This window comes from Lynx canadensis, chromosome D4, assembly GCF_007474595.2.
Source record: "Lynx canadensis isolate LIC74 chromosome D4, mLynCan4.pri.v2, whole genome shotgun sequence".
Classification (NCBI taxonomy): domain Eukaryota; kingdom Metazoa; phylum Chordata; class Mammalia; order Carnivora; family Felidae; genus Lynx; species Lynx canadensis.
Window position 1 is genome coordinate 59,217,627 of NC_044315.2, and position 12,790 is coordinate 59,230,416.

Below are 12,790 nucleotides of genomic sequence, written 5' to 3' on the forward strand. Positions count from 1 at the left end.
AAGCTAAGGCTCTTAATAATCATTGAGAAAAATCTTTATTGATTGAACCATCCATGAGAAAAAGAAACTTAAGAATAGTTAACATGGTTGTTTGTTGAAGTGGTAACCCCAAAAACCAAACCACACAGCAGTTTCATGATATAAAGTTGGCAACTGGAGAAGAGACGGTGTACAGAGAGCCTAGACACAGTGCAGAGAAGAAGGTGGGGCTCATACATAAGGGTGCTCTGAATGTTGGCAATCCTGCGTCTTCAGGGCGTCAGGATATGTTAGCACCATACTTTGGCAAGACACAGTAGCTATATGGAACGGAGGCTCTCAAACTCATTTCAGGATTAGAACTTTTCTTTTTTTAAAGTGATCTCTGTACCCAGCGTTGGGCTTGAACTCAGGAGCCCGAGATCAAGAGTCAGATAGTAACCAGCCAAGCCAGCCAGGCACCTCTAGAACTCTATTTTTGACGTGAAATCTGCTGTAGATTGTAGCACAGAGTGCAGACACTCTGGTGAAATTAAGGAGGTCCTTGACCAGTCTTCCCTACCCCTTCCCCACGTGGTTCCCTCCTTTTGCCAGCTCTGGAGAAACCTCGAAAGAGCACAGCTCAAAAACCACTACTTACCTATTTAGATGGGTTTCTTTTCTGCATTTGTTAGATTTTCAAAATTGATTCTTGAATAGCTGTTTTTCTCTAAAATTGTTATTAAAGTTCAGTCACATGTGAAATCATTATTTGGGTATAGTTTGGTTGTAACAATGTAATTTAGAGCTTCACAGGTTTCCATCAATGCTGTAGTAATCTAAAGGGAATCTTTTAAAGAAGATAACGCATTTGAAAAACAATTTACAAAGGGTCTGACAGAGGGAGCTCATAATCCTCGAAGCAACTCCTTCCACAGGTAGAGAAGTGTGGAAATATTTCTCTTGATATTAAATTTCTAAACTGCTTTCTTTATAATGTGTATGAAAGTGGTTCTCCACATACCTGAGGGAGAGGACAGAACTCCTGTTAGTAATGACTGACTGCACCAGTCACTTTTATTGGGCGCTGGGCAGAAGAACGTGAGGGGCCATAACAGAGTGCGGGGCATATGTATGACTGCGAGGTCTCTCTGCCCCTTGTATGTGAAATATCCTTCCTCACCTCCAAAATTATAGGTCTGTTTGTCGTTTAGAGTATTGTCCTTGGGGACCGGAAGTCCTGCTCCTTGCACACATAATAGCCTTTTATTTATATTTATATTAAAGGCAGCCTTCATAGCTTCCAATTATTTCCTTCTCTGGACTAGAGAGCACTTCCTCTGAGGATGAGAATTACCTTTTACTTTTCCAGATTCCTTTCATATGACCTTTTTTTTTTTTTTTTTTATCTCTTTTAACGTTTATTCACCTTTGAGAGAGACAGAGTGTGAGTGGGGGAAGGGCAGAGAGAGGGAGACACAGAATCCGAAACAGGCTCCAGGCTCTGAGCTGTCAGCACAGGGCCCGACGCAGGGCTCGAACTCAGAAACCGTGAGATCATGGCCTGAGCCGAAGTCGGATGCTCAACCGACTGAGCCACCCAGGCGCCCCGACATAACTTTGATTCGTAAAGAGTTTTCTGAGATGTAGATTCTAATCAAAAGGACCTCTAGTCAGCTTTAAGGCCTTAGTCTTAGGTCACTGATTCCTGCTGCGGGAACTTGGATTCTTTAGTTCTACTCGTACCTTTTCCCCATACACTGAGGGGCACCATAGTTTTGTTTTGTTTTCTTTTCTTTTACATGTGGTAGCACAAGGGACTGACGAATGAAGGCCGGGGCAGGGGTGGCAGCCAGAAATCAAAGCTTTGATGGGCTGCCTCAGTCCTTTGATAATACAAATCTCACATTCTAATTTTCTTATCAGGAGTTTCACCACGAAATAGTCTTGAAGTCTTAACCCCAGAAGTTCCTGGTGAGAGAGACCGTGGAAACTGCATCACATCCTTACAGCTGCACCCGAAAGGCTGGGCCACACTCCTTCGGTGCTCAAGCAACACTGACGACCAGGAGGTAGGAGCGGCAGCACGCCACCTTCCAGTGGGGCTGCCTGAGCGAACAGTCACGGCCGTGTGTGCTCATGGTGTGTTTGTACCTTGAACCCCTCCCTCCTCCTCTCCAGTGTCTGTGGCAGACTGGGAAATACTTTAAAGCAGTATCAGCTCAGATTGTGCCCAGCTTCTGAATCCTTGCCCCCTTCATCTCGTCACAGATCCTCTTACATAGGCAACCTTAGAAGGAGACTACTAAGGTAGCCAAGCTAGCTAAATATAAGGTTTTGCTAAGTCAATTGAGTATTATAATTTGCTCTTTTTAAAAACCAGGGGAAACTGGGAAAGGACTAAACCGATGACTAAGGGAAAAGACCTTCTAGGACCTCATGACTCTCTGGAAAGCAGGAGTCTTTTGAGGAAGTCACAACTGAATGAAAGGATGAGAGCCTTTGAAGTGTGTAGGACGAGATGTATTTTATATTTTAGGGCTTAGGTGTCTAAACTGTGTAATTTTTTAAATATCAAGAGATTGTTGTTACTCTCACAAAAGGGAATTATTACCACAGAAGTCCCAGCAGCCTGAGGGAATAACAGGCTTTAACATGCCATATGACTTCGCTTATGACGATAAGAAGGAGTGGGGCCTGCACATTTTTTAACTGGGAGAGCAGTACACTCATCTGAATGATTTCTTGCAAAGATTCTGTGAATTTGGCAGTCTTTTGAGCTTTTTACAAAAAGAAATATCTAGCATTATTTGGGGCTCTGTAACTTTGGTTTGTTTCTCTTCTCTCCCCCAGTGGACTTGTGTCTATGAATTCCAAGAAGGAGCTCCCGTGCGACCTGTCTCCCCTCGCTGTTCTCTACGACTAACTCATTACATTGAAGAAGCCAACGTAGGCAGGGGTTATATCAAAGAACTTTGCTTCAGCCCTGATGGGCGGATGATTTCTTCCCCACACGGCTACGGGATTCGCTTGTTGGGATTTGACAAACAGTGCAGTGAACTTATTGACTGTTTGCCCAAAGAAGCCAGTCCCCTGCGGGTGATCCGTTCTCTGTACTCTCATAATGATGTGGTACTGACAACAAAGTTCTCTCCAACACATTGTCAGATTGCCTCAGGGTGCCTTAGTGGACGGGTTTCTTTGTATCAGCCAAAGTTTTAGGCACAACTTACATCAAATAAGGAACTCTTCTGGTGTTTGACTTATGAATTACTTCAATTCGGGTGAAGTATTTTCTTTTTAGAAGATCTTGAAAGTTTGGGTCAAGATCCCAGTTCTTATGGGTCCATGAACACACCTGTGACCTGGGTACTTGGTCGTCCAGCATCGCAGGGTCCTCGCCAAGGTAGACTCCCTGCAGCAGCATCTTTTGCCGCATTCCTCTGCTCCTGCTCACCTGTGCCGCCTGAACTTCCGTTCTGCTTCTTTTGCATGGTAGCTCTTGTCAGGTTTCTCTTTCTTTCCTTGTTTTTTTTGGATTTTGGTGTGAGTTTCGTGGACGTCTGGCAGGAGTTTGGGCTGGGTTAGGAGAAACCCGTGGCACTAGTGTTGAATAAAACCCAGAAGTTTGATGTCAGCATCCTGGTCATTGAAAAAGAAATTCCATCTTCACTGAGTATACTTTGGCCTTTTAAAGTTGCTGTTATGTTTCTCTATAATGAGCACAGATAATGGCATTATTCTCATAACTGTTAGTCTTACAACAAACTGTCTTTTAAGTTTCCTGTTAAAATTATACATATTTTTTCACCGTAGGGGAATTTTGTTGTGAAATTCTGGAAAAAATAATTACCACCTCTCTTTGTAATTTACTTGTACGAATTTAAAAATCTCTAGCATGTGTCCTTACTTGGTACTTTGTTCCTGTCAAAAACATTTAGAAAGGAAAAGAGAAGGAATGGGCTTTGGTCATTTCTGTTACATAAAAGAAGATTCATTAGGTTAGTACACTACCTGGTCACAGAGCGACGAGAACAGTGTGGCTCATAGTTTCTGTTTTCTCTGCCAGACAATTGGACTCACACAGGGTGACAAGTTATAGTATCGGGGTGGGGGGGATTGAGAGTAAAGAGGTTGTGTTTTACTCTTTATTCCTTGAACCCGGTGGCACAAGCTCAGCCCCCTTAGCGTCGGGGAGCGGGGAGCTGCAGTCTTCTCAAGCCTTGTCCTAACTACAGTAGTCAGTAACTTGGATGTCAAAGCAAAGAGCCGACACGAAGACCTCCTGTGTTTGGTTATGGAACACAGCAAGTAAAAAGGATCAAGCAGGGGACAGTCACAGGGCTGACTGCTCTGCTGAAGTAAGCAGCTTTCTTCTAGTCTCCACTTTGGGTGGTATTCTGTTTAGAAGGGATCTGCCAGAGGCCGGATCAATTGAAGCCACATGCTAGCTCTTTCCCTCTCAGATCACATTCTCTTAGGCCAGTGGTTCTCAAACATCAGGGTGCATTACAATCACTGAGGAGCTTGTGCAGAACATAGAAACCTGGCCCTTATCGTAGGAGGTTCTGATTCAGCCAGGGAGAGGACAGGAGTCTATATTTTTAACAGGCACCTCAAGTAATCTTTAGGTGGTCCCTGGGCCAGAGTTTGCAAAGCACTACCTTAAACATTAGTATTTCTGTACCTCTCAGGTGCTTGACTCCCAAAAGGTGTTTTGATTAAAATTGTAGGTAGATGAAACCAATTTTAGAGGTAGAAAATGCAGTCTCATTATTTGATCTCATTGGATGAATGAGAAAAGTTAAGTGACTTGCCTAAAGTCATCTGATAAAATCAGTGGCAGAGCCAGAACTTGAATTCAAGTCTCCTAACTCCTTGCTCAGGGCAATTTCTACTGTATTCTGCTGGCTGTTAAGTCAATGATTTATGAACACTTTGTCTTTAAGTTGTATTTCTGTGACTACCCTTAAACTGGTCAATAGATTGAAAAAGGTGTGGAAGTAGATGCTGAGAATTCCAGCCGTAAGAAGAAAAGTATCTTAAATCTTATAGAAATGCCAAACCAACCCAAATACATGAATAAAACTGACATTTCTTTGTAGGACCCACCAGACAGCCATATACACAAGTGGACGGAGCTTACATCTCACTTGGAACAATGTTGTCTCTAGGACAGATTGTAAAATTACATCATTTCACCATGGATGTTAAACTAATTGGAATTTTTTAGCCAGCAAGAAAAGTACCGCAAAGTACAATGAAAACACAGGTTTGCCATAAAATTAAAAAAAAAAAAAAAAAAAAAAAAACACACTTACATATTTAAAGGAAAATAAAATTTTGGAGGCAAAAGCACCCAATGTTAACATTAAGAATCAGCTACTAAGTACAATTACATTAATTTTTTAAAAAGTTCCATAAATTGCATCTCTTTTGGAGAGAGTTGCATGTCATGGACTCACATGTCACCCAGCTCTGAATTTCAGTCCAGGATTCTTCAACCATTATAGAGTTTCTGTTGTGTCAAATAATGCCCACACTCTACTACCAACCCCCCCAAAATACCTTGCAAGGTGGGTGACATGATCACCAATTGACTTGGGAGGAAATGGAGGGTCTGAAAGGTTAAGTGATTTCCCTTAAGTCACAGAGCTGGCATCGGGTGGCAATGCTAGGATTCAAACCCGGGTCTGTTTTAATCCAAAGCCTGCTTACTATTCTGCCATTTTGCCCTTTTGTTTGTAAAGGATGGGCAACTAGCCTGAGCTGGCTGGTAAACTACAGAGCTGGCTTACCTTCTGCACCATGTAAGAGAACATTTGCAAGACTGGAAATTTCCATTAGAATTAATACCATAAAACGCAGGGCGTACATACATACAGTCCATTCCTAACTGGAAAACTGCAAGCACGTTAAGTAGCTGTGAAGTAAAGGAAAATGTAAACAGCCTTGTATAAAAATAGAGCCACGGATGAGAACTAAAAATTAGCCAGCAAACTCAACAAAACAATCTTTGTCCTCTTTGAGGAACAGTCGTGATCAACAAGTCATGAGGGGGATATTAATCTGGGAATTACAGGGCATCAGGAATGCTAGACTCTTGGAGGAAACTGCGGCTTACAATTTCAAGATCTCATTTCACTTCAGAGTATAAAATCCAATCTGGTGTTTTTCACTCTAAATTTAGTCATTTTTATTCATGATAATTGGTGAGTGTATTATAATTGGTAATGTGGTATAATTGTTGGTAAACAGTATAAATTATACTTGTTTTAAAAAGCTTTCTACAGGGGCACCTGACTGGCTCAGTTGGTGGAGCATGCGATTTGTGATCTTAGGGTCATGAGTTTGAGCCCCACCTTGGTGGGGGTTGATTGCACTTAAAAAAAAAAATCTTGAAAAAGTTTTCTACACAACAGTATGTTAATGGCAGTGTTGTTGAATAAGTTTGGGAACATCAAATATTTAGTAGTTTCTTATCTTTAATTATGAAAATGAAGTGGCTAAAGCAGACGAGACCCCTATCTTAATCTTTTGAAAACATGTGATCTTTTTTCACAGAAGCCCAAAGAACATGTGTATTTTCTTTTTCCTTGTTACATCCGAGATGAGGCTATACCAAAAATTTTAGGAAGACAAGCAAGGAAAAGGTTCCCCACGCCTGTGTCTAGAACCAAGATCACATTATATCATGGTTAAAGTTTTGTTTTCTAGAAAGTGCAATATAGGAAAAACACCCTGAGAACCTTGTAGAAGCCTATGTTTCTGCCATTAGTCAGACTATATGGTATTGGCATCTGTAAGTATCTGTTAAAGCTTGTGTTTAGCAGGAGAGTAAGTGTTAGTCTGATAACACTGATGACAATCATCCCCATTTAATGACCAGCAGCCATGGAGAGTTATGAAAATTCACTCAGTAATAGCCTGTGTTGGTCATAAAAGAAAGCATATACAGTATATGAATTTTTGGATAACTAATGCATATCTCTTAAGTGCCAAAATTTTAAACCTATAATTATTTTTGATGTAAGTCTTTCAAATAATGTTAGTATGCCTTCCTGCCTTCTTAAACAGCATGCTCAGCATAATTCACTTTTTCATGATGAAAAGTAAAAGTTATATTCATGTGTTATTACAGATATCCAATTAGCTCTGATGTATGTAAAATACTTCATAAAATGTAAAGGGCTATAAAATTATGAGTTAGTATCAATTATTATAAGGTGATTCCCTCAGCCCCGAGGTATATATAATCATTTGCCTCCGGTTGCTGGTGTTTTTTTCATTAAAAATTTTTTCTATCTGCTAAGTAGTTTGTTCTGTCTCCTACCACAGTATCCATATGCCCGCCTCTCACAGGCTCTATCTGATGTGCTGTGTTCATCTGTTACGAGCTGGGACACGAGATGACCAAGCTTGCTTGGTGTCTAAAGAGCTGCATAGGCCCTGGTTGTGCAGTCTTTGAGACAGCTCTTTTGGTTGCTTACCAGCTTTCTGACAGGTTCACAATAACCTTCTGGATTACAGAAGTTCCCAGTTAAAGCCTAGGCTAGTTATTTTCTCAGTTGCCGCTAAGTAAAATGCTATAAACTAAGGATGCTGCTAGATTAAGGAATAATAGATTAAGCAACGTACCAAAGTATAGCCAATTAACAACAAAGGCTCTGTATTTGCACAGGGATCCTTCATGCTTTTAAGGAAAAAAAGAATCCGGGGTGGGGGAACAATGAAAATAAAATCCACATAGACTTGAGTATTTTTGATGCCATTAAACTTTGTCAATAACCATTAAAAATACATGTTTAAATTATCACACATTGTGATAGTTTTAGTCTCATTGCAGAGTAAGATCATACTGAAATTTATAAATCTTTAGGATGATTCCCAAGGATTTCTCCCAAATAACAGAAATTATCAAAAGGAACGTTTCAAATTTACCTGTATGCTGCTTTAGTTGTAAATGAATTAATAATGGAAATATGGGATTTATCTAAGGCTCCAAGGAACACATCTCACATATGCACACCTCGTATATGTATGTGTATATGAATGTCACTATAAATGAAAATGTCACCCAGAGACAATAAAATAATTTTAAAATTTAAATCTTGTTCATAGTATTTAAAATAGAATTTTCACCTTTCCTAAGTTTCTTCCTCATTTTAATTTCATGGTTTTTACATTAATGGTTGAATATTTGAATTTTCTTCTAAATTTCACTTTGTCTTTCATTTCCAAAATGTGCTGTTAACTTTAGATTCATATTTTTAGGAAAGTTGGAAATATTCCAGATAATAACCTAGACACCAGAAAGTTTCTCACTGAGGTACTGTTAAGTTCTTACACCAGACTGTAAGCTCCTTGAGGGCAGGGACTGTCTTACTTTTCTTGTATCCCCAGTACCCAATACAGGATCTGACAGAGTAGTTGTTCCATAATTTATTTGTTGTATGAATCAAATGAACCTTAGCCATATGTGGCCTCAAATTCTCATGAAGCCAGAATGTGATGTGCACATAGAGAAATCTATCGCTTATTATGATGATGAACAGACCTTATTCATCAGAGTAAGACTTTTCCTGACACGGGGTCAGGAAAACTAAGCATTTCTCACTGATTTGGAAAACCGCGAAACTCAAATTTTTCATTCAACAAACATTCAAATCCACACTACACGCCTTGTCCAGCACTAGGGTCTCAAGGGACAAAGATAACTAAGGTGGTGGTCTCCCACAGCTGCAGCGCTGGCTTCATGCCATGGTGTGTAACCAGTGCAGTCCTACAGAGCCCTGCACTGAGAAAAGCCCCATGCCAGCGTCATCTTAAATGCTGCCAGAGGCATCTTAAAACTCTTTTTGAACAAGCAGCCCATTTTTGCACTGGGCTTCCAAATTCTATAGCTGGTCCAGCTTCAATACCATCATTGTGACACGGTGGGAACTATAAGATTTACAGTATCTTCTACATACTGTCTACTAAAGATACTCCCATCCATTGAAAGCTAGCCAGAAAGTGAATGATTGAGTTCAATGATTTCTAAAATCTAAAATTACTGGGGCACCTGGGTGGCTCAGTCGGTTAAGCGGCTGACTTCGGCTCAGGTCATGATCTCACGGTCCGTGAGTTCGAGCCCCACGTCGGGCTGTGTGCTGACCGCTCAGAGCCTGGAGCCTGTTTCAGATTCTGTGTCTCCCTCTCTCTCTGCCCCTCCCGTTAATGCCCTGTCTCTCCCTGTCTCAAAAATAAATAAAATGTTAAAAAAAAAATTTTTTTTTAATCTAAAATTAAAACTACCTTCCTCCCACAAACATCTTTACAAATCTTCCTTTCAGAATTAGGAAGGCTTTCTAAAAGTCTATTGGCTTTTTACCATTTTGGTTGAACTGTTTTGAGGTTTTCACTGATGACCATAGGTTTGTGGGTGATTTTATCTACATACATACTTACCTACAAGCAATTTTAAGGTTTCAATAAACCGTTTATTAATATATGCACTAAGTGTTCTGGTGTGAGTCTACCTCATAATGTGCTTCTCCAAAATAAATGCTTTGAAACATGTGACACACTTTGTGTGTGGTTAACCTCAAAAAGTGGATGGCAAACTTGCATTCAGCCGTTTGAAAATTTTGTTTAAATTGCTTAGGTGTTTATTTTTAGACCAGAATCAAGCATAAGGCTGTGACGGGGCAGTGGCTTAATGATTCTTGTAGTGGGTATTCTACACTTTTTCAATCATATAACCCTTACCTGAAAAGTTAAATACACTCCAAATTTTGATTATAAGTTTATATATGTGTATACATTATACATGTGTATATTATATATAAAATATCGTACTGATCTATTATGTACATTATAAAACATGCAAAGAGAAAAAGGGTATTTTAAAAGGATAGGACTTTTAAAAGTCAAAGTTCTACATTACCTCCTGCACTTCCTGGATCATCTTATGCTTCCATTGGCATACGCACCTTTCATTTTGTGAAGGCCACCATTCTACAACACAGAATTCGCATTTTACACTGAAAACACATTTACTAGGAGCTGATTCACATTTGTTGACTAATGTGCTGGATGTTTACAAGTTTATTCAACATGAATCAAGTTTTATAAAGCCTTGTAAATTAATTCTTTATTCCGTGAAAACAGTGTTATCAATAAGAAGCATAGTTGATAGATTTTTTTGTTTTCATATAGATACACTTAGAACATGTCGTTTTTCCCTTGAATGACCTTTTGTTTCACTGTTTAATAGTGTGATGGGTCATTTTACCACACTATTTTAATTTACTAGAAAAATGAGTCATTTGGAACACTCATTTTAAAATAAGTCATTGAGGGGCACCTGGGTGGCTCAGTCGGTTAAGCGTGTGACTTGGGCTCAGGTCACAATCTCACTGTCCGTGAGTTCGAGCCCCGCATCGGGCTCTGTGCTGACTGCTCAGAACCTGGATCCTGTTTCAGATTCTGTGTCTCCCTCTTTCTCTGACCCTCCCCCATTCATGCTCTGTCTCTCCCTGTCTCAAAAATAAATAAAACGTTAAAAAAAAAACTAAAAAAATAAAATAAGTCATTGAGGAGAAAAAGTGAATCCCTTTCAATTCAGATTATTTTGTGAAATTGTTTAGGTAAACTGATTTGCAACTAAACACAGCATTAATTACCACTATTTCAGTGATTCCTCTGACAGACATGGTTTGGGCTATTTTAAAAGTTTTTTTTGTTTTTTTTTTTTAAGGAAACATTTGGCATGTTTTAATGTTAATGAATTAATGATTCATATTAGTTTCCTATTACTGATGTAACAAATTACCACAAATTAACACAAATTTAAAACAACACATTTTGGGGCACCTGAGTGGCTCATCGGTGGGTAGAGCATGCAACTCTTGATCTCCAGGTCATGAGTTAAAGCCCCACGTTGGGCATAGAGCTTACTTAAAAAATCAAATAAAACACAAATTGGCGTCCACTGATTCTTCCTCCAAAGCCCTCTGGCAGAGGACATGAAAAGTGGTGCTCTATCTCCAGCAAGCATGGAGTCACCTGCAGGGCTTGTGAAAACAGACTGCTGGGTCCACACCCAGGGTTTCTGATTTCATAGGTCTAGGGTTGGAGTCGCCATTTGCATTTCTAACCAATTCCCAGCTGATGCTGTATATCTGGACACCACAACTTGACAACTACAAATATAGAAAATGTACTTAGGGTTTAATTTTTCATGGATGACAGATCTCGGGAAGCTCTATATAGATAAAGGAAGCCAATTTAAAAGAACTTTTTTAATAATACATTTTTTTAACATTTATTCATTTTTGAGAGACAGTGTGTGAGTGGGGGAGAGGCAGAGAGGGAGACACAGAATCCAAAGCAACTACAGGCTCCCAGCTGTCAGCACAGAGCCTGACACAGGGCTCGAACCCACGGACTGGCCAGATCATGACCGGAACTAAAGTCAGAAGCTTAACAGCTTAACCGACTGAGCCCCCCAGCCCCCCGCGGCCCCCCCCCCCCTGCCTTTTTTAAAGAGAATATCGTAACTTTGGAGGCTGGTTATATATTATGAACACCAGTTCGTCCCATCAGCTAGGCCATTCTCAGGACACTGTCAGGTTGGCACTCCACCACTGAGAGCTTCGACTTCCCTAATTTAACACGATATTTGTTACTGGGCACTAAGTTAAATAATCGTCTTACCTTCTCAGGAACAGACTTGGTGCTGTGTGGCTTATCTTCTAACTCAAGAAGAGGAGCCCTGCCACAGGAATACACTCTCTGGTGTGAGTTATAGATGGCTGCAACTGTTGCTAACAGTCAATCCAGAAAAGGAACAACTGAAACTCTAACCAGGGCACAGACAACTCAAAACATTTTTTTAAGCTTTTTTTTTTTTTTTTTTTGGAAATCACCTCTGTTGAAAGCCATTTTTTAAAATTTTATTTATCTTTTAATTTACACCCAAGTTAGCATATAGTGCAATAATGATTTCAGGAGATTCCAGTAATTCATCCTGTGTGTATAACACCCAGTGCTCATTCCAACAGGTGTCTAATCCTTAATGCCCCTTACCATTTAGCCCATCCCCCCACCCACAATCCTTGCAGCAATCCTGTTTGTTCTCTGTCTTTAAGAGTCTCTTATGTTTTGTCTCCCTCCTTGTTTTTATATTTTTGCTTCCCTTCCCTTATGTTCATCTGTTTTGTATGTTAAATTCCACATATGAATGAAGTCATAGGATATTTGTCTTTCTCTAAGAAAGCCATTTAAATTACAGGTACACTAAACTGCCACACTGACGTTAATTTGCAAAAAGCCCTTCACTATACAAAAGATTCATTTTGGGGTAAAATGAAGGATCCAAATTTCATTGTTAAAGGATTACTTCTTAAAAGTTAAACACATGGGGCACCTGGGTGGTTCAGTCGGTTAAGTGTCCGACTTCAGCTCAGGCCATGATCTCCCGGTTGGTTGAGTTCGAGCCCCGTGTCGGGCTCTGTGCTGACAGCTCGGAGCCTGAAGCCTGTCTCAGATTCTGTGTCTCCTTCCCTCTCTCTCTCCCACCCTCCCTCTCACTCACGCTCTGTATCTCTCTCTCTCAAGAAACATTAAAAATTTTTTTAAAAAGTTAAATACAAAGTATCAGATCTGTTCTGAAAATGTTGTATTTATGTTTAAGCAGTTATTACCTCATCTTGTGTGTGTGCACACACGTAATAAGTGTATGTATGGGGCACCTGGATGGCTCAGTTGATTAGGCATCCAACTTTGGCTCAGATCATGATCTCACAGTTTGTGAGTTCAAGCCCTGCATCAGGCTCTCTGCTGTCAG

General features: G+C 40.1%; 1 protein-coding gene across 2 annotated transcripts in view; it reads left to right on the forward strand.

The window, feature by feature from the left end:
* Positions 1–7,270, forward strand: part of DCAF10 (DDB1 and CUL4 associated factor 10) — a 42,850-nt gene extending 35,580 nt beyond the window's left edge. For both annotated transcript variants that reach the window (XM_030292635.1, XM_030292636.1), the window contains 2 exons: positions 1,885–2,030; positions 2,812–7,270. In XM_030292635.1, coding sequence (XP_030148495.1) covers positions 1,885–2,030; positions 2,812–3,180 — 515 coding nt within the window. In that variant the 3' untranslated portion in view covers positions 3,181–7,270. The remainder of the gene's footprint in view (positions 1–1,884; positions 2,031–2,811) is intronic.
* Positions 7,271–12,790: the final 5,520 nt, after the last annotated feature.